This window comes from Mobula hypostoma, chromosome 3 (genome assembly GCF_963921235.1).
Source record: "Mobula hypostoma chromosome 3, sMobHyp1.1, whole genome shotgun sequence".
NCBI lineage: Eukaryota > Metazoa > Chordata > Chondrichthyes > Myliobatiformes > Myliobatidae > Mobula > Mobula hypostoma.
In genome coordinates, this window is record NC_086099.1 from 3,253,703 (window position 1) to 3,276,517 (window position 22,815).

General features: G+C 44.9%; 1 protein-coding gene across 1 annotated transcript in view; it reads right to left on the reverse strand.

Moving 5' to 3' along the window:
• The window catches only part of LOC134343819 (lipoxygenase homology domain-containing protein 1-like), a 345,249-nt gene that overhangs the window by 152,757 nt on the left and 169,677 nt on the right, over positions 1–22,815 (reverse strand). The window contains exons 17-20 of the mRNA XM_063042573.1: positions 16,617–16,703; positions 10,324–10,459; positions 8,299–8,453; positions 476–636 (exon numbers count right to left, since the gene is read on the reverse strand). Coding sequence (XP_062898643.1) covers positions 476–636; positions 8,299–8,453; positions 10,324–10,459; positions 16,617–16,703 — 539 coding nt within the window. The remainder of the gene's footprint in view (positions 1–475; positions 637–8,298; positions 8,454–10,323; positions 10,460–16,616; positions 16,704–22,815) is intronic.

The window sequence follows — 22,815 nt, forward strand, 5'->3', positions numbered from 1 at the left end:
GTTTACTCTTTCTGTCACCCAACTCTCAACACACACAGACATACACACTCAGAGAAATAGAAACAACACACACAACACACACACACACACACACACAGAGAAATAGAAACAACACACACACAGACACACGCATACACACAGACACACAAATGTACAGACACACAGACACACAACACACTCACACACATACAAACACACACACACAGACAGACACACACACAAACAGACATGCAACACACACACACAACACACACACTCACACAGAAATAGAAACAACACAGACACACGCATACACACAGACACACAAATGTACAGACACACAACACACACACATACACACAGACAGACACACACAGACACACAACACACACACTCATATACACACACACACACACGTGTTCACAGACACCTCCCACCCCGTACAGCCACGTACACACGGCCCGATTCACAGTAATGGTCTGTGAGGAAGAAGCACCTGTAACAGGGGAATTCCACAGCTTGCGACTCGGGAGCACCTTCTTCCTTCACGACCACCTTGTCAAGGAACCAGCCGCAGCTCCCACCTCTACCGTCGTGTCCAATCCTCACCCTCATCACCTTCTTCAGACTTACAGCCTCGATGACAAATTCATCTGCCTGGGTACAGAGAGCAGACCAAGACACTGAAGGTGGCATCACTGAGACCAGAATCTGGGTCTGATAGGGTGCAGGGACTGTCTGAGACTGCTGTCAGCAGAGAGACACCCATATCCACTGCTCGCTCAAGGCGAGGAGGTTTACCAGCATGCTGCCCGGATCAGAGAACATGTCTTATGAGGATAGGTTGGGCAAACTAGGGCTTTTCTCTTTGGAGTGGCGGTCCATAACAGGTGACGATAGAGGCATTGATCGAGTGGACAACCAACTCCTTTTGCCTGGACAGATATGGCTAACATGAGGAGGCATTATTTTAAGGTGACTGGAGGAAAGTACAGGAACTGATCACAGGTATATCAGAAACCTCTGTAGATAGAGCTTTGACCAGCGCTGGAAGTTTTGGAGGTGGGAGGGGGGACTTCAATAAGTTCCATAACCCGAGGATAAAACACAGGAGCAAGTCACAGCAACCTAACAGAGCTTTGACCAGCAGTCAGTCGGTGTCTGGGATTGATTAGTAACAGCGAGTTAAAGGAAGGCAGGGCAAACAGAGCAGCAGTCGTCTGAGCGGACATAGTCAGAGTAGTGATCTCGAGGCTTCAGTCAGAGAAAGCAAAGGAAAGAAAAGCTCACGTTTTTCATTCTCTTCTTTATATCTGCTGAGCTGGGACAGTAGAGATGCCAGGCTGGAGAGTACATGCTCCTCCTGCGGAATATGGGAAGGGAGATCTCCAGTGTCCCTGAAGACTACAACTGCAAGAAGTTCATCCAACTGCAGCTCCTAACATTCAGTGTTAAGGAGCTGGAGCTGGAACTGGATGAACTCTGGATCATTCCGGAGGCTGAGGGGGTGATAGATCAGACATGTAGAGAGGTAGTTACACCCAAGGTGCAGGACACAGGGAACTGGGTGACAGTCAGGAAGGGGAAAGGGGTTAAGGAGCCAGTGCAGAGTACCCATGGCCATCCCCTCAACAACAGGTATTGTCATTTTGGATGCTGTTGGAGGGGGGAAATGACTTAACAGAGGAAAGTAACAGTGGTCGAGCCTCTGGTACTCAGTCTAACTCCGTTACTCAGAAGGGACAGGGGCAGAAGAGGCACACTGCAGTGAGAGGAGATTTATTAGTTAGGGGAACGGACAGAAGGTTCTGTGAGCGAGATTGAGATTCCCGAATGTTATGTTGTCTCCTGGGCGCCAGGGTCAGGAACATCTCGAATCCAGTCCTCTGCATTCTTAAGTGGGAGGGTGAACAACCAGAGGTCATGGTCCAAGCAGGTACCAATCATATGGGTAGAACAAGTGATGAGGTTCTGCAAAGGGAGTTCAGTGTTAGGTACTAAGTTAAAGGGCAGGACCTCCAGGGTTGTGATCTCAGGATTGCTACCCATGCCGAGTGCTAGTGAGGCCTGAACTAGGAAGATTATACAGTTTAACACATCAGAATCAGGTTTATTGTCACCGGCATGTGATGTGAAAATTGTTAACTTAGCAGCAGCAGTTCAATGCAATACTTAATCTAACAGAGAAAAAAAAAATAATAATAAATAAAATAAAAATAATAATAATACATTAACAAGTAAATTAATTACAATATACATATATTAAATAGATTAAAAATGTGCAAAGATCAGAAATACTGTATATTTAAAAAAAATTGAGGTAGTGTCCAACGATTCAATGTCCATTTAGGAATCAGATGGCAGAGGGGAAGAAGCTGTTCCTGAATCACTGAGTGTGTGCCTTCAGGCTTCTGTATCTTCTACCTGATGGTAACAGTGAGAAAAGGGCATGTCCTGGGTGCTAGAGGTCCTTAATAATGGACGCTGCCTTTCTGAGACACCGCTCCCTGAAGATGTCCTGGGTACTTTGTAGGCTAGTACCCAAGGTGGAGCCGACTATATTTACAAACTTCTGCAGCTTCTTTCGGTCCTGTGCAGTAGCCCCTCCATACCAGACAGTGATGCAGCCTGTCAGAATGCTCTCCACAGTACAACTATAGAAGTTTTTGAGTGTATTTATTGACATTCCAAACCTCTTCAAACTCTTAATAAAGTGTAGCCACTGTCTTGCCTTCTTTATAACTACATTGATATGTTGGGAACAGGTTAGATGGCTCAGGAGGGAGAGCATAAGATTTTTGGATTATTGGGCTCTCTTCTTGGGAAGTTGGGACCTGTACAAGAGGACAATTTGCACCTGAACTGGAGGGGGACTAATATCCTAGCAGGAAGCTTTGTTAATGCTGCTTGGCGGGGTTTAAACTAGAGTTGCAGGGGGATGGGAATCAGAGTGCCTGAACAGTTAGTGGAGAGGTTGTGGAGGGAGATGTTGGTAAGACCTCAGACATAGTCAAGAATTAAGGCTGAGCATGGTGCGACTTGTGTCCGGAGCTGTGTATATTTCAATTTAAGAAGTATCACAGAAAAGGCAGATAATCGTGCTGAAGATGTGGTAGCAGGTTTGCAAACAGAGGCAATCCGTAGTGAGGAGAGGCCATTGAGAGGGCAAAATTGCAGTCAACAGGATGAATTGCAATGATAAAGGTGGACAAAATCGAGAGGGGTGAATACAGGACTGAAGGAATTGTATCCGAATGCATGCAGTATATGGATTAAGGTAGATGAACTTGCAGTACAGCTGCAGATTGGCAGGTATGATGTTGGCATCACTGAATCGTGGCTGAAAGAAGTTTATAGCTGGGAGCTTAATGTCCAAGGATACACATTGTATCTAAAGGACAGGCAGGAAGGCAGAAGGGGTGGTATTGCTCTGTTGGCAAAAAAAATGAAATCAAATCATTAGAAAGAGGTGACAGGGTTGGAAGATGTTGAATCATTGTAGATAGAGCTAAGGAACTGCAAAGGTAAAAAGACCCTGATGAGGGTTGGATAGAGACCCCCAAATAGTAGTAAGGATGTGGTCTACATATTACAACAGGAGATAGAAAATACACGCCAAAAGGGGAATGTTACGATAATCATGGGGGATCTCAATATAGAAACATAGAAAACCTACAGCACAATACAGGCCCTTCGGCCCACAAAGCTGTGCCGAACATGTCCTTACCTGAGAAATTACCTAGGGTTACCCATAGCCCTCTATTTTTCTGAGAGAAAAATGCATGTAGATTAGGAAAATCAGGTTGGTGTAAGATTCCAGGAGGGGTATTTCTAGAGTGCCTACGAGATGGGCTTGTAGAGCTGCTTGTGGTCGAGCCTTTTCTCCTTGGAGTGACGGAGGATGAGAGGTGACCTGATAGAGGTGTGTAAGATGATGAGAGGCATTAGGTATATCAGAGGCCGGATAGTCAGAGGCTTTTTCCCAGGGCTATCATGAGAGGGCACAGGTTTAAGGTGCTTGGAAGTAGATGTCAGGGGTAAGTTTTTTACGCAGAGAGTGGTGAGGGTGTGGAATGGGCTGCTGGTGATGGTGGTGGAGGTGGGTTCGATAGGGTCTTTTAAGAGACTCCTGGATAGGTACATGGAGCTTAGAAAAATAGAGGGCTATGGGTAAGCCTGGTAATTTCTAAAGTAAGTACATGTTTGGCACAAAATTGTGCTGTAGGTCTTCTGTGTTTCTATGAGCCTACTGGAGGATCAGCTATTTTGGATTGGGTGTTGTGCAATGAACCAGAATTGATTGGAGAGCTTAATGTAAATGAACCTTTAGGAGCCAGTGATCATAATAACAACTCACTGTGAAATTTGAGAAGGAGATGCTAAAGTCAGATGTATCAGCATTACAGTGGAGTAAAGGGAATTACAGAGGCACGAGAGTGGAGTTGACCAGAATTAATTGGAAAAGAACAATGGCAGGGATGACCGCAGAGCACCAACAGCTGGAATTTCTGGAAGCAACTTGGAAGGCACAGGATATATACATCCCAAAGAGGAAGAAGTATTCTAAAGGAATGACGATGCAACCGTGGAGAACAAGAGAAGTCAAAGTCAACATAAAAGCCAAAGAGAGGGTATATAATAGAGCAAAAAATAGTGGGAAGTTAGAGGATTCAGAAGCTTTTAAAAAACCAACAGAATACAAATAAAAAATCATTAAGGTAAAGGTGAAATACGAAAGTATACTAGCCAATAATATTAAAGAGGATACCAAAGGTTTCATCAGATACATAAAGTGTAAGGGAGAGGTTAGAGTGGATATCGGACAGCTGGAATAGATAGATAGATAGATACATACTTTATTGATCCCAAAGGAAATTACAGTGGATATACAAATATTAGAAAAAGAAATAAGAAAGAATTAAAAATAAGTTATCTCAAACAGCCTAACAGGAGGGGTCATCACTTCCCTGGCTATAGATTAACTCATTATAGAGTCTAATGGTCTCATACTTGTTCTCTGGAGCAGCACAGTTGTCTTAATACCATGTTGGAGAGGTAGTAATGGGGGATAATGAAATCGCAGATGAACTGAATAAGTATTTTGCGACAGCTTCACTGTGGATGACACTCGCAGTATGGTGGAAGTTCCAGGTGTCAGGGGGCATGAAGTGTGTAAAGTTACCACAACTAGAGAGAAGGTTCTTGGGAAACTGCAAGGTCTGAAGGTGGATAAGTCACCTGGACCAGATGGTGTACACCATAAGACCATAAGACAAAGGAGCAGAAGAAGGCCATTCGGCCCATTGAGTCTGCTCCACCATTTTATCATGAGCTGATCTATTCTCCCATTTAGTCCCACTCCCCCGCCTTCTCACCATAACCTTTGATGCCCTGGCTACTCAGATACCTATCAATCTCTGCCTTAAATACACCCAATGACTTGGCTTCCACTGCTGCCCGTGGCAACAAATTCCATAGATTCACCACCCTCTGACTAAAAAAATTTCTTCGCATTTCTGTTCTGAATAGGCACCCTTCAATCCTTAAGTCATGCCCTCTCGTACTAGACTCCCCCATCATGGGAAATAACTTTGCCACATCCACTTTGTCCATGCCTTTTAACATTCGAAATATTTCTATGAGGTCTCCCCTCATTCTTCTAAGCTCCAAGGAATACAGTCCAAGAGCGGACAAACGTTCCTCATATGTTAACCCTCTCATTCCCGGAATCATTCTAGTGAATCTTCTCTGTACCCTTTCCAACATCAGCACATCCTTTCTTAAATAAGGAGACCAAAACTGCCCATGGTACTCCAAGTGAGGTCTCACCAGCGCCTTATAGAGCCTCAACATCACATCCCTGCTCCTATACTCTATTCCTCTAGAAATGAATGCCAACATTGCATTCACCTTCTTCACTACTGACTCAACCTGGAGGTTAACTTTAAGGGTATCCTGTACGAGGACTCCCAAGTCCCGTTGCATCTCAGAACTTTGAATTCTTTCCCCATTTAAATAATAGTCTGCCGGGGTTAAATAATAGGGTTCTGAAAGAGGTGGCTGAGGAGATCGTGGAGGTGTTCATAATGATCTTTCAAGAATCACTGGATTCTGGAATGATTTTGGAAGACTGAAAAATTGCAAATGTCACTCCACTCTTCAAGAAGGGAGAAAGGCAGAAGGGAAACTATAGGCCAGTTGGTCTGACCTCAGTGGTTGGGAAGATGTTGGAGATGATTATTAAGAATGAAGTCTCAGGGTACTTGGAGGCACATGATAAAATAGGCTGTAGTCAGCATGGTTTCCTTAAGGGAAAATCTTGCCTGACAAATCTGCTGGAATTCTTTGAAGAAGTAACAAGCATGATAGACAAAGAAGAATCGGTAGATAGATACTTGAATTTTTAGAAGGCTGCTTAACAAGCTATGAGCCCATGGTATTACAGGAAAGATTCTAGCATGGATAAAGCAGTAGCTGATTGAAAGGAGACCAAGAATGGGAATAAAGGGAGCCTTTTCTTGTTAGTTGCCAGTGACTAGTGGTGTTCACCAGGGGTCTGTGTTGGGACCAATTCTTTTTATATTATATGTCAAAGATTTGGGTGATGGAATTGATTTATTTGTTGAAAAGTTTGCAGATGATATGAAGATAGATGGAGGCGCAGGTAGTTTTGAGGAAGTAGAGAGACTATAGAAGGACTTAGATTAGGAGAATGGGCAAAGAAATGGCAGATGGAATACAGTATTGGGAAGTGTATGGTCATGCACTTTGGTAGAAAAAATGAAAGAGTTGATTATTTTCTGAATGGAGAGAAAATACAAAAAAACTGACATGCAAAGGGACTTGGGAGTCCTTGTACAGGATTGCCTGAAGGTTAATTTGCAGGTTGAGTCTGAGGTGAGGAAAGCAAATGAAATGATAGCTTTCAAGAGGACTAGAATATAAAAGTGAGGATGTAATGTTGAAACTTTATAAAGCACTGGTGAGGCCTCACTTGGAGTATTGTGAGCAGATTATGACCCCTTATCTTAGAAAGGATGTGCTGAATCTGGAGAGGGTTCAAAGGAGATTTACAAAAATGATTCCAGGAATGAATGGCTTGTCATGTGAAGAGTATTTGATGGCTCTGGGCCTGTATTCACTAGAATTCAGAAGAATCAGGGGTGACCTTGTTAAAACCAATCAAATGGTTGAAGGCCATGGTCGAATGGCTGTGGAGAGGATGTTTTCTATGGTGGGAGAGTCTAAGACCAGAGGACACAGCCTCAGAATAGAGGGACATCCTTTTAGAACAGAGATGAGGAGAAATTTCTTTAGCCAGAGCATGGCAAAACAGTGGAATTCTTTGCCATAGGCAGCTGTGGAAGTCAAGTCTTTATGTATATTTAAGGCAGAGGTAACAGGTTGATGGGGGAGGGGGTGTGATTGAAGGAATATGGGGAGAAGGCAGGAGATTGGTGCTGAGAGGAAAATTGGGTCATGATGAAATGTCGGAGCAGACTCGATGGGTCAAATGGCCTAATTCTGCTCCTATATCTTATGAAAAGTTGTTTACACAGAGCCCTGGGTGCACGGAATGCTCTGCTGGGGTAGTGGTAAAGACATACTTTCAGGGCATTTATGACAATCTTATATAGGCACATGGCTGATAGAACATAGAACATAGAAATCTACAGCACATTACAGGCCCTTTGGCCCACAATGTTGTGTCAACCATTAACCTACTCTACAGACTGCCTAGAATTTCCCCACTCATAGCCCTCTATTTTTCCAAGCTCCATGTACTAACTAAAGAGTCTCCTAAAAGACCCTATTGTAACCACCTCTACCACAGTTGTTGGCAGTGCATTCCACACACTCACCACTCTCTGTGTGAAAATCCTACCTCTGACATCCCCCTTGTACCTACTTCCAAGCACCTTAAAACGATGCCCCCTCGTGTTAGCCATTTCAGCCCTGGAAAAAGCCTCTGGCTATCCACACGATCAATGCCTCTCATCATCTTATACACCACTATCAGGTCACCTCTCATCCTCCGTCGCTCCAAGGAGAAAAGGCCGAGTTCACTCAACCTATTCTCATAAAATAGAAAAATGCAGAGTTATGTGGGACGAAAGGGTTAGATTGATCTTAGGTTGAAAGGTTGCACAATATCATGGGCAAAGAGCCTGTACTATGGTGTATTGTTCAGTGTTATTAAAATCTGGGCCCGTTTGGAAGGTAGACAGTGCACAGTTGTTGAGGGAGTACACACACTGTGGAAGGCAGGTTGTCACAGGTCGGATTAATTTCAGTAACACACTGGCATCCTGTACTCACATTGCCTTTCTCAAATTTATTGACGTTATTTTTGCTGTCGTAGAGCACGCGATCTCCTGTGTCACCCTGTTCGCCAATCAGGCAGATGAAGACATTGGCGTCCGTGCCACTACCGCTGACAGTGCCCGTGTAAATGATGATCCTATACTTCACCACTGGAAGGAACACACGGAAACCCAGGGTTAACCGTAACACCACGGACGGGGTTAACAGAGTGACATCGCGGGCGGGGTTAACAGAGTGACATCGCGGGCGGGGTTAACGGTGACACCGCTGATAGGGTTAACGGAGACACCGCGAACGGGGTTAACGGTGACACCGCGGCAGGGTTAACGGTGACACCGCTGATAGGGTTAATGGAGACACCGCGGACAGGGTTAACAGTGACACTACTGGTAGGATCCAAGTTCGGCTCAGCAGTCCTGTTTGCAGTCGACTCCTGTCCAGCCAGGTCGATCAACCTACCTTCAACTTGAAGCAGGAGCCACAAATCTGTCATGACTATCTTGCCCTGACTGTAGCACATTGCTTAAATCTCAAATATGGCTCAGTTTCCACTAAGACAATAACTTAGAATGGAAAACATCGGATGCCAGCGAGTTCCATGAAGTCCATGAATTTCCCTCTGCGTCTGATGGGCTGATGCACTAACCACAAAACCATAGGATATCAGAAGAAAATTAGGGCATTTGGCCTATCAAATCTGCTCCGCCATTCCATCATGGCTGATCTATTATCCCTCTCAATCCCTTTCTCCTGCCTTCTCCCCGTAACATTTGACTAATCAAGAACCTATCAAACTTTGCCTTAAATATACCCAATGACTTGGCCTCCACAGGCGTGCATGGCAAACAATTCACCACCCTCTGGCTGGAGAGATTCCTCCTCATCTCTGTTCTAAAGGGATGTCCTCGTGTTCTGAGGTTGTGCCCTCTGGTCCCAGATGCTCCCACTATTAGTGTTAAGTCATTGGTACACTATCCTACTGTACCACCCCAAAAAATTACGTATGGTGAAACATGGAGGTTGGAACCTGATGCCTAGATACCCAGAGCCTGGAGACCCAGTTACCCACAGCCTAGAGACCCAAGGACACAGAGCCTGGAGACCTAGGTACCCAGAGCCAGAAAGTCCAGATAGGCAGAGCCTGGAGACCTAGATACCCAGAGCCCAGAAGTCTAGAACCTGGAGACCCAGATAGGCAGAGCCTGGAGACCTAGATACCCAGAGCCCAGAAGTCTAGAGCCTGGAGACCCAGATCGGCAGAGCCTGGAAGTCCAGATACCCAGAGGCCAGAAGCTCAGAAACCTAGAACCTGGAGACCCAGATACCCACAGCCTAGAGGCCCTGATACTCAGGGCCTAGAGGCCCAGGTACCTAAAGACTGGAAACCCAAAAGGCTGAGACACAGATACCCAGAGCCCAGAGGCTGAGAAATCAGGAGATTAGGGGTCCAGGCACCCAGAGCCTGGAGATCCAGAAAGATAGAACCTGGAAACCTAGATACCCAGAGCCTAGAGTCCGAGAAATCCAGAGATTAGGGGCCCAGGCACCCAGAGCCTGGAGATCCAGAAAAATAGAACCTGGAGACCCAGATACCTAGAGCCAGGAAGTCGAGATACCCAGAGCCTAGAGGCCCAAGCACCCAGAGCCTGGAGACCCAGATACCCAGAGCCTACAGGCCGAGAGATCCAGAGGTTAGGGGCCTAGGCACCCAGAGCCTGGAGGATAGATATACAGTGCCTTCCAGCTACATCACACTACTTCTGGTGAGGAAGCGATCAGCCCAAAGGGGTAGGAAGAATATCAGGGGAAATGGGGACAAGCGTCTGAGGGCCAGTGGACTGTGCAGAGAGCTTTTCTCTTTGGTTGTGGCTCCAGAGAATACCACAACCTCTGCAGGGGATCAGAAACAAAATGGCAAGAAATAAGATCTAAAAACGTCAATAACAACCAGAGGTCATGTGAACAGCTTGAGCAACAGCTGCCTGCACTTCCTCCTGCTTCATCTGGCCAATCACTCACAAGGCTGGACCTCATCCACCAGGTCCCCCTCAGCAGGCAGCTCCCGTATAATCTCATTATCGTCTTCGTTGATGTCAAGCCACCGACTGCATCTGAAATCATACTTCTCTTTTGTCAGTGATTTCATTAAAGTCACCTGCAATTAAAAAAGATCAAAAGCACACAGCATTGCAATGTGGACAGTTCCATCTGGCAAGAACATCAGACCATAAGACACAGGAGAAAAATTCGGCCATTCGGCTAACTGAGTCTGCTCCACTATTCTATCACAGCTAATTTATTAACCCTCTCAACCCCATTTTCCTGCCTTCTCCATGTAATCTTTTACATCCTTACTAACCGAGGACCTATCAATCTCAATCAAGCACTGGTTGTCTGCAGTTGTCTACCCAAAGAGTTATGCAGAATGGATTAGTGGAGAATTTAAGGAAGATGCAGGAGAACTTTGAACCATTAATGGGTTAAGATCAGCGGAGAACCGTCGCAGATGTAGCTAAGGCCTGGGTTGATCTGCCATGGGACAGCAAGAAGGCTGGAGGGGCCCAGTGACCTACTCCTACTCCAATTTCCCCATTCCCTTCCAATGCATGTATTTACACTTAGAATGCAGTATGTGTCCAATTAACAAACTCCTCCAAAAACAATCTAGTACAAATTCCCCATACACTATAGGGTGAAATGTTTAGAAATGTTGGTGCATATAGACCATAACACCATTTGATAAGGTACCCCATGCAAGGCTTATTGAGAAAGTAAGGATGCATAGGATCCAAGGGGAAATTGCTTTGTGATCCAAAACTGGCTTGCCCACAGAAGGCAAAGAGTGGTTGTAGACAAGTCTCAGGAATCTGTTCTGGGACCCCTTCTCTTTGTGATTTTTATAAATGACCTGTATGAAGAAGTGGAGGGATGGGTTAGTAAATTTACTGATGACACAAAGGTTGGAGGTGTTGCGGATAGTGTGGAGGGCTGTCAGAGGTTACAGCGGGACATTGATAGGATGCAAAAATGGGCTGAGAAGTGGCAGATGGAGTTCAACCCAGATAAGTGTGAAGTGGTTCATTTTGGTAGGTCAAATATGATGGCAGAATATAGCATTAATGGTAAGACTCTTGGCAGTGTGGAGGATCAGAGGGATCTTGGAGTCCGAGTCCATAGGACACTCAAAGCAGCTACGCAGGTTGACTCTGTGGTTAAGAAAGCATACGGTATATTGGCCTTCATCAATCGTGGAATTGAGTTTAGGAGCCGAGAGGTAATGTTGCAGCTATATAATCTAATCTTAATCTAAAAGAGGACTGAGTGTTCTCATAATCTAATATAGGACCCTGGTCAGACCCCATCTGGAGTACTGTGCTCAGTTCTGGTCACCTCACTATAGGAAGGATGTGGAATCCGTAGAAAGGGTGCAGAGGAGATTTACAAGGATGTTGGCTGGATTGGGGAGCATGCCTCATGAGAATAGGTTGAGTGAACTCGGCCCTTTCTCCTTGGAGTGTCGGAGAATGAGAGGTGACCTGATAGAGGTGTATAAGATGATGAGAGGCATTGATCGTGTGGATAGTCAGAGGCTTTTTCCCAGGGCTGAAATGGCTAGCACGAGAGGACACAGTTGTAAGGTGCTTGGAAGAAGGTGCAGAGGAGATATCAGGGGTAAGTTTTTTTATGCAGAGAGTGGGGAGTGCATGGAAGGGCTGCCAGCGACAGAGGTGGAAGCAAATTCGATAGGGTCTTTTAAGAGGCTCCTGGACAGGTATATGGAGCTCAGAAAAATAAGAGCTATGGGTAACCCTTGGTAATTTCTCAGGTAAGGACATGTTCGGCACAGCTTTGTGGGTTGTGCTGTAGGTTTTCTATGTTTCTATAAGATACAGGAGCATTATTTGGCCCATTGTCTGTTCTGATCATGGATGATCCAATTTTCCTCTCAGCCCCAATTTCCTGCCTTCTCCCTGTATCCCTTCATGCCCTGACCAATTAACAATCTATCAAACTCTGCCTTAAATATACATAAAGGCATGGCTTCCACAGTTGCCTGTGGCATAGAATTCCACAGATTCACCATTCTCTGGCTAAAGAAATTCCTTCTTATCTTCCTTCCTCACCACAGACTCAAACTACTAATTAACCTTTAGGGAATCCAGCACAAGGACTCCCAGGTCGATTTGCACCTCAGATTTTTATATTTTCTCTCCATTTAGAAAACAGTCAACCCTTTCATTTCTTCTACCAAACTGCATGACCATACACTTCCTGACAATTTATTCTATCTGCCATTTCTTTGTCCATTCTCCTAATCTGTCTCAAGTCCTTCTGTAGCCTCCCTACTTCTTCAAAACCAGTTGCTCCTCCACTTACCTTCACATCGTCTGCAAACTTTGCAACAAATCCTTCAATTCCATCATTCAAATCATTGACATGTAAAGTGAAAAGAATCACTCATAACACAGACCCCTGTGGAACACCACTAGTCACTGGCAGACAACCAGAAAAGGTTCCCTTTATTCCCACTCATTGCCTCCTGCCAATCAGCCACTGCTTTATCCATGCTAAAGTCTTCCCTGTAATACCATGGGCTCGTAGCTTGTTAAGCAGCCTCATGTGTGGCATCTTGTCAAAGGCCTTCTGAAAATCCAAGTACACAACATCAACTGATTCTCCTTTGTCTAACCTGTTTGTTACTTCTTCAAAGAATTCCAACAGATTTGTCAGGCATGATTTCCCCTTGAGGAAACCATGCTGACTACAGCCTATTTGATCACGTATCTCGAAGCACCGAGACCACAGACCTCATCCTTAAATCCATTTCCCTCTCAGCCTCAACCTCTTGCCTTCTCATCCTAACCCTTCATGCCCTGAGTAATCAAGAATCTATCAACCTCCGCCTTAAATATACCCGAAGACTTGGTCGCCACACCCGTCTGTGGCAATGAATTCCACAGATTCAGCACCCTCTGGCTAAGGAAATTCCTCCTCATCTCCATTCTAAAGGGACATCCTTCTCTTCTGAGGCTGTGCCAGAACGTCCCTTCATAGGAATCATTCCCACCACATCCAGTCCACCTAGGCCTTTCAACATTCAGTAGGTTTCAATGAGATCCCCCCCTCATTCTTCTGAATTGCAGTGAGTAGAGGCCCAGAGCCATCAAACCTTCCTTCAACATTAACCCTTTCTATCCCAGAATCATTCTCATGGACCACCTCTGGACCTTCACCAGTACCAGCACAAGGAAAGGGCAAGGGCATAGACGGAAGCAAAGAGTGGAATGTTGGGTGATTGGGAAGCTTTTAAAATCCACAAAAGGCAACTGAAAAAGCCATAAGAAGGAAAAAGATGAAATATGAGGGCAGACAAGCCAATCATATAAAGCAGGATATGAAATATGTTTTCAGTTACATAAAAAGCAAAAGAGAGGTGAGAGTTGATAGTAGGCCACTGGAAAATGATGCTGGTGAGATAGTAATTGATGTCAAAGAAATAGCAGATGAACTTAATAAGTACTTTGCATCAACCTTCACTGTGGAAGACACTAGCAATGTGCCAGAGGTCAGCGAGTGTCAGGAAGCAGGAGGGAGTGCCATTGCCATTACACAGGAGAAAGTGCTAGGCAAACTCAAGGGTCTGAAGGTGGTTAAGACACCTGGGCCCAGGTGGACTATATCCCAGAGTCCTGACAGAGGTTGCTGAAGAGATAACAAAGAAACACAGAAATCTACAGCACATTACAGGCCCTTTGGCCTACAATGTTGTGCCGACCATGAAACCTACTCTAGAAACAGCTTAGAATTTCCCTACCGCATAGCCCTCTATTTCTCTAAGCTCCGCGTACCTATCTAAGAGTTTCCTAATGGATGCATTGGTCATGATCTTTCAAGAAGCACTTGATTCTGACATGGTCCAGGAGGATGGGAAAACTGCAAATGTCACTCCATTCTTTAAGAAGGAGGAAGACAAAAGAGAGGAAATTATAAACCAGTTAATCTAACCTCAAAGATTGGGAAAGTGTTGGAGTCTATTATCAAGGATAAGGTTTCAAGGTAATTGGAGACTCATGATAAAATAAGTCATAACATGGATTCTATCAAGGGAGATCTTGCCTTACTAAATATGTTAGCGTTCTTCGAGGAAGGAACAAGCAGGGTGGACAAAGAAGAGGCAGTGGATGTCATTTACTTGGATTTTCAGAAGGCATTTGATAAGGTGTCACACATGAGGCTGCTTAACAAGATAAAATCCTATGGTGTTACAGGAAAGATACTGGCATGGATAGAGGAATGGCTGACAGGCAGGAGGCAGCGAGTGGAAATAAAAGGAGCCTTTTCCGGTTGTTTGCCGGTGAATTGTGGTGTTATTCAGGGGTCAGTATTGGGTCTGCGGCTTTTCACATTGTTTGTCAATGATTTGAATTGAATTGATTTTGTTACTTACATCGTTCAAATATATGAGGATTAAAAATCTTTATGTTACGTCTCCACCTAAATGTGCAATGTGCAATTGATAGTAATTTGTAATAAATATTATGTACAACAGGACAGTCAATATAACATAGAAATACAATTGTATCAGCGTGAATTAATCAGTCTGATGGCCTGGTGGAAGAAGCTGTCCCGGAGCCTGTTGATTCTGGCTTTTATGCCGCGGTACCGATTCCCAGATGGTAACAGCTGGAATAGTTTGTGGTCGGGGTGATTTGGGTCCCCAGTGATCCTTCGGGCCCTTTTTACACACTGGTCTTTGTAAATGTCCTGAATAGTGGGAAGTTCACATCTACAGAAGTGCTGGGCTGTCCACACCACTCTCTGCAGAGCCCTGCGATTGAGGGAAGTACAGTTCCCATAACAGGCAGTGATGCAGCCTGTCAGGATGCTCTCAATTGTGCCCCTGTAGAAAGTTCTTAGGATTTGGGGGCCCATACCAAATTTCTTCAACCTTCTGAGGTGAAAGAGGCGCTGATACATACCAATCACGTGAGATCCTCGGTGATGTGTACGCCTAGGAACTTAAAGCTGTTCGCCCTCTCAACCCCAGATCCATTGATGTCAATAGGGGTTAACACGTCTCTATTCCTCACGTAGTCACAACCAGATCCTTTGTTTCTGCAACATTGATGGCTTTGTGGCAAAGTTTTCAGAAGATACGAAGATAGGTGGAGGGGTAGGTAGTGCTGAGGAAGCAATGCGATTGCAGCAGGACTTGGACAAATTGGAAAAATGGACAAAAAAGTGGCAGATGGAATACAGTGTTGGGAAATGTATGATACTGCATTTTGGTAAAAGGAACAATAGTGCGGACTATTATCTAAATGGGGAGAAGATTCAAACATCAGGCGTGCAGAAGGAATTAGGAGTCCTCATACAAGACTCACATAAGGTTAATTTACAGCTTGAGTCTGTGGTAAAGAAGGCAAATGAAATGTTGGCCTTTATTTCAAGGGGAATAGAATATAAAAGAAGGAGGAGATGCTGAGCCTTTATAAGACACTAGGCAGGCGTATTTGGAGTATTGTCAACAGTTCTGGGCCCATATCTCGGAAAGGATGTGTTGTCATTGGAGAGAGTCCAGACGAGGTTCACAAGATGATTCCAGGAATGAAGGGGTTAACTTATGAGGAGCATTTGGCAGCTTTGGGCCTGTACTCACTGGAACTTAGAAGAATGGGGGGGATTGGGGGGGAATTTCATTGAAACCTACAGAATGTTGAAAGGACTGGATAGGGTGGATGTGGAGAGGATGTTTCCTATGCTGGGGTTATCCAAAATTGAGGGGGGAGGGCCTTCAGAACGGAGGTGAGAAGGAACTTTTTTAGCCCAGAGACTAGTGAAGCTGTGGAATGCTCTGCCAAGTGTGTGGGTATATTTAAATGGGAAGTTGATAGCTATCCTGATCGGTCAGGGCATCAAAGGATGTGGCGAGAATGCAAGTGTATGGGGTTGAGTGGAATCCTGGATCTGCTGTGATGGAATGGTGGAGCAGACTCGATGGGCTGAATGGCCTAATTCTGTTCCTGTCTTATGGTGTTAAATTGTTTCTCAGTTAAGGGGACCAAAGTTCCTCACAATACTCGAAGTGCAGTCTGACCAATGTCTTATAAAGCCCAGGATTACAGTCTTGCTCTTATTGTCCAACCCTCCCAAAATAAATGCTGACATTACATTTGCCTTCCTCACCACCGACTCAAACTGCAAGCTAACCTTTCAGAAACTCTGCATGAGGGTTCACCATTCCCTTTGCCCCTCAGATTTCCGAGTCTAGTTTTTACCAAGTTTGCTCCAACCCATTGTTGTGGACTTACTTTGTTCAAATGCCAACCGGCAAAGGGATGTCGTTTCTCATGCCAGATCCGGAGTTTGTAAAACGTTCCCAGGTCTGGGAGTTCAATCTGCAAGAGATGATGACACATGATGTAAACAGATAATGACCATTGAAACACACCGCAGAAGTTCAAAGCAAATTTGTTACCAAAGTACATATATGTCACCACATAAGACCCGCGATTCATTTTCTTGCGGGCAATCACTGTAAATACAAGAAACACAATAGAATGAATGAAAGACCATACCCAACAGGACGAACAAATAACCAACACGTAAAAAACAACAAACTGTGCAAATACAAAAAGAGAGAGATAAAGGAAAAAATAAGAACAAAAATGAAAAATATTTAATAAAAGGCCAACAAATTCAAGACAATAAATGCAGAAAATGCTAAGAGAAACCAGAAACAATCCAACACATTACAGGATCCTGCAGCAGTTTAACTCAATCTGATTACTAACACAGGCACAATCAGTGGCAAACATCAGTCACCAAAGTTTTGCTTTAAAATACAAACTTACAAAAGACACCATACCTTACTATAAATACAAGTCTGATCCAGTTTTAAAGTCAGAGACTGACACATATTACAATCAATCCATTATTACGTTAGGACAATCCATAAGAACCATCCTGATAGAATAAAAAGAGGGGTAAAGAGAGGCAAGACCGCGCAGGTGCGTGACGTCAGCCAGTAGAGCGCGAAAGTTTTAAAAAGACCGCCATATTCAGCGGGCAGTGCAGTGAGAGGCAGCAGAGTGATAGGGCTTTGGCTCAACGGGCTTAGGTGGTAACGAGACGAGGCAAGGTAAGTCTACCTGTGTTATTTGCAGAAAGGAGGAAGTATGTGTGTGAGGCCAGTTTTCTGGACTCGGTGTCTGATGTGGGAGGTCCTGGAGTCTCCCAGCCTCCCGGATGGCCATATCTGCACCACATATGTCGAACTGCAGCTCCTAAGGGACCAAGTTAGGGAACTGGAGATGCAGCTTGATGACCTTCGCCTAGTCAGGGAGAGTGAGAAGGTGATAGAAAGGAGTTATAGGCAGTTGGTCACACTGGGGCCACGGGAGACAGACAAGTGGGTCACAGTCAGGAGGGGGAAGGGGAAGAGTCAGATACTAGAGAGTACCCCTGTGGCTGTACCCCTTGACAATAAGTACTCCTGTTTGAGTCCTGGTGGGGGGGGGGGGACAGCCTACCTGGGGGAAGCAACAGTGGCCATGCCTCTGGCACAGAGTCTGGCCCTGTGGCTCAGAAGGGTAGGGAAAGGAAGAGGAAGGTAGCAGTGATAGGGGACTCTATAGTTAGGGAGTCAGACAGGTGGTTCTGTGGACGCAGGAAAGAAACACAGATGGTAGTTTGCCTCCCAGGTGCCAGGGTCCGGGATGTTTCTGATCACATCCAAGATATCCTGCAGTGGGAGGGAGAACAGCCAGAGGTCATGGTACATATTGGTACCAATGACATAGGCAGGAAAAGGGAAGAGGTCCTGAAAATAGAGTACGGGGAGTTAGGAAGGAAGTTGAGAAGCAGGACCACAAAGGTAGTCATCTCGGGATTACTGCCCGTGCCACGTGACAGTGAGTATAGGAATAGAGTGAGGTGGAGGATAAATGCATGGCTGAGGGATTGGAGCAGGGGGCAGGGATTCAGATTTCTGGATCATTGGGACCTCTTTTAGGGCAGGCGTGACCTGTACAAAAAGGATGAGTTGCACTTAAGTCTGAGGGGGACCAATATCCTGGCGGGGAGATTTGCTAAGACTACTGGGGAGAGTTTAAACTAGAATTGCTGGGGGGTGGGAACTGAGCTAAAGAGACTGGGGAAGAGGAGGTTGGCTCACAAATAGAGAAAGCTTGTAGACAGTGCGAGAGGGAGGATAGGCAGGTGATAGAGAAGGGACGCGCTCAGACTGAAGGTTTGAGATGTGTCTATTTTAATGCAAGGAGTGTTATCAACAAAGTGGATGAGCTTAGAGCATGGATCAATAGTTGGAGCTACGATGTGGTGGCCATTACAGAGACTTGGATGGCTCAGGGACAAGAATGGTTACTTCAAGTGTCAGGCTTTAGATGTTTCAGAAAGGACAGGGAGGGAGGCAAAAGAGGTGGGGGCGTGGCACTGTTAATCAGAGATAGAGTCACGGCCGCAGAAAAGGTGGACGTCATGGAGGGATTGTCTACAGAGTCTCTGTGGGTGGAGGATGGAAACAGGAAGGGGTCAGTAAATTTACTGGGTGTTTTTTATAGGCCGCCCAATAGTAACAAGGATATTGAGGAGCAGATAGGGAAACAGATCCTGGAAAGGTGTAATAATAACAGAGTTGTCGTGATAGGAGATTTTAATTTCCCAAATATCGATTGGCATCTCCCTAGAGCAAGGGGTTTAGATGGGGTAGAGTTTGTTAGGAGTGTTCAGGAAGGTTTCTTGACACAATATGTAGATAAGCCTACAAGAGGAGAGACTGTACTTGATTTGGTATTGGGAAATGAACCTGGCCAGGTGTCAGATCTCTCAGTGGGAGAGCATTTTGGAGATCGTGATCATAATTCTATCACCTTTACAACAACATTGGAGAGAGATAGAAACAGACAAGTTAGAAAAGCATTTATTTGGAGTAAGCGGAATTATGAGGCTATCAGGCAGGAAATTGGAAGCTTAAATTGGAAACAGATGTTCTCAGGGAAAAATATGGAAGAAATGTGGCAAATGTTCAGGGGATATTTGTGTGGAGTTCTGCATAGGTACATTCCAATGAGACAGGGAAGTTATGGTAGGGTACAGGAACCGTGGTGTACAAAGGCTATAATAAATCTAGTCGAGAAGAAAAGAAAAGCTTACAGAAGGTTCAGAGAGCTAGATAATGTTAGAGATCTGGTAGATTATAAGGCTAATAGGAAGGAGCTTAAGAAGGAAATTGGGAGAGCCAGAAGGGACCATGAGAGGGCCTTGGCGGGCAGGATTAAGGAAAACCCCAAGGCATTCGACAAGTATGTGAAGAGCAAGAGGATAAGATTTGAAAGAATAGGACCTATGAAGTGTGACAGTGGGAAAGTGTGTATGGAACCGGAGAAAATAGCAGAGGTAATGAATACTTTACTTCAGTATTCACTATGGAAAAAGATCTTGGTGATTGTAGTGATGATGTGCTGGAGCTTTTGGAAAGCATCAAGTTGAATAAGTCGCCGGGACCAGATGAGATGTACCCCAGGCTACTGTGGGAGGTGAGGGATAAGATTGCTGAGTGTCTGGCGATGATCTTTGCATCATCAATGGGGAAGGGAGAGGTTCCAGAGGATTGGAGGGTTGCGGATGTTGTTCCTTTATTTAAGAAAGGGAGTAGAGATAGCCCAGGAAATTATAGACCAGTGAGTCTTACCTCAGTGGTTGGTAAGCTGATGGAGAAGATCCTGAGAAGCAGGATTGATGAATATTTGGAGAGGTATAATATGATTAAGAATAGTCAGCATGGCTTTGTAAAGGGCAGGTTGGGCCTTACAAGCCTGATTGAATTTTTTGAGGATGTGACTAAACACATTGATGAAGGAAGAGCAGTAGATGTAGTGTTTATGGATTTCAGCAAGGCATTTGATAAGGTACCCCATGCAAGGCTTATTGAGAAAGTAAGGAGGCATGGGATCCAAGGGGACATTGCTTTGTGGATCCAGAACTGGCTTGCCCACAGAAGGCAAAGAGTGGTTGTAGACCTATCATATTCTGCATGGAGGTCGGTCACCAGTGGTGTGCCTCAGGGATCTGTTCTGGGACCCTTACGCTTAGTGATTTTTATAACTGACTTGGATGAGGAAGTGGAGGGATGGGTTAGTAAGTTTGCTGATAACACAAAGTTTGGAGGTGTGGATAGTGTGGAGGGCTGTCAGAGGTTACAGCGGGACATTGGTTGGATGCAAAACTGGGCTGAGAAGTGGCAGATGGAGTTCAACCCAGATAAGTGTGAAATGGTTCATTTTGGCAGGTGAAATATGATGGCAGAATATAGTATTAATGGTAAGACTCTTAGCAGTGTGGAGGATCAGAGGGATCTTGTGGTCCGAGTCCATAGGACACTCAAAGCTGCTGTGCAGGTTGACTCTGTGGTTAAGAAGGCATACGGTGTATTGGCCTTCATCAATCGTGGAATTGAATTTAGGAGCCGAGAGGTAACGTTGCAGCTATATAGGGCCCTGGTCAGACTCCACTTGGAGTACTGTGCTCAGTTGTGGTCGCCTCACTACAGGAAGGATGTGGAAGTCATAGGAAGGGTGCAGAGAAGATCTACAAGGAAGTTGCGTGGATTGGGGAGCATGCCTTATGAAAACAGGTTGAGTGAACTTGGCCTTTTCTCCTTGGAGTGACAGAGGATGAGAGGTGACCTGATAGAGGTGTATAAGATGATGAGAGACATTGATCATGTGGACAGTCAGAGGCTTTTTCCCAGGGCTGAAATGGTTGCCACAAGAGGACACAGGTTTAAGGTGCTGGGGAGTAGGTACAGAGGAGATGTCAGGGGTAAGTTTTTTACTCAGAGAGTGGTGAGTGTGTGGAATTGGCTGCTGGCAACGGTGGTGGAGGCGGATACGATAGGGTCTTTTAAGAGACTTTTGGATAGGTACATGGAGCTTAGAAAAATAGAGGGCCATGGGTAAGCCTGGTAATTTCTAAGGTAGGGACATGTTTGGCACAACTTTGTGGGCCGAAGGGCCTGTACTGTGCTGTAAGTTTTCTATGTTTCTACGTTTCTAATATTATGGGATTAACAAGAAAGAACAATTTACTTAATACCATTCCAAACACACATAACAGACAGAAATCAGTAAGTGAAAAACACCAGAAATACGCTGAATTAAAAGAGGAAATTGAGAGATTATGGAACATGAACATTGTCCCAATAATAATATCTACAACTGACATCATCCCAAAGTCACCACACATTAGCTTTGAACAATTAGGCCTACAAGTTAATACGTATGTAAATGTAAAAGGATCTAGTGCTTTCCCATTGTACAGTATATGAGATATAAAACTCTTATCGGGTTTCCAGCTGGGTATTGATGTTGATTTCAACCAACGTTTCAATGAGAAACTCTGCCATGTTCATCTGGGATGAGGCCTTGGCATGTCTAGTCTGTTTGTATAAAACGTTCACTAAACTCCTGTCTCCCGTCCCTCCTGATTGGTTTGTTCTTAACCAATCACGTTTCTGCTGTCCTATCTTGTTTTCAATTGACTTCCAGTTCTTACATAGAGCATTTTATTTCAATGACTTTCTTTACCTGGCAGACCCAAAAGCCATTGGCATGGTAGTTATGTGCCATCGAAGTTAATCCCATGGCCATTGCGAATGCAGTGTTCCGTACAGCCAATTTCTTCGGGTAACCCAAACAGATACACCTCCTGTGTTCTTCAATGCGGGTTTCCACTGTGCATCCCGTCTGGCCAATATACGCTGCTCCGCATTCACAGAGAATCCTGTAAACACCAGCCCTCCTGAGTGTTAGGTCACCTGTGACCTGCATAAACTGTGACTTGACCTTCGTTACGGGTTTGTGGATGGTATTAATCCGGTATGTCTTCATGGTCCTGGCAATCCTTCCAAACACTGTGGAAATATAGGGAAGACAGGCGGTAGTGATGGGTTCCTCCTCATTCAACTCAGGGTCTCAGCCTGAAACGTCGACTGTACCTCTTCCTATAGATGCTGCCTGGCCTGCTGTGTTCATCAGCATTTTTTGTGTGTTGCTTGAAATTCCAGCATCTGCAGATTTCCTCGTGTTTGGGCTCCTCCTCATTGTTATGTTTCCTGGTTATTCCATCAGGCTTTTTAAGGGTCGGATTGATGTTCTTCACCTTGTAGTCATTCTGTGGGAACGTCATGCGTAATTATCTTATTTCTCCATGTCAAAATAGTTCTCACACGGTTAATCAAAGTAGAAAGAACCGCTCTACACTAGGAGGTGTGACGGTGGCTGTTATTATTGAGGTATAAGTCCGTGTGAGTGAGATTCCAGTAGACGCCATGTCACAGAGGGTACTGTCTGGTTTCCATCGTATTAGAATGTCCAGCAACAGGTGACAACCATCCTTCTCCATTTCCATTGTAGTTGTTGGATTATTACCCTCCACAAACCAGTAACGAAGCTCAAGTCACAGCTTGTGCAGATTACAGGTGACCTGACA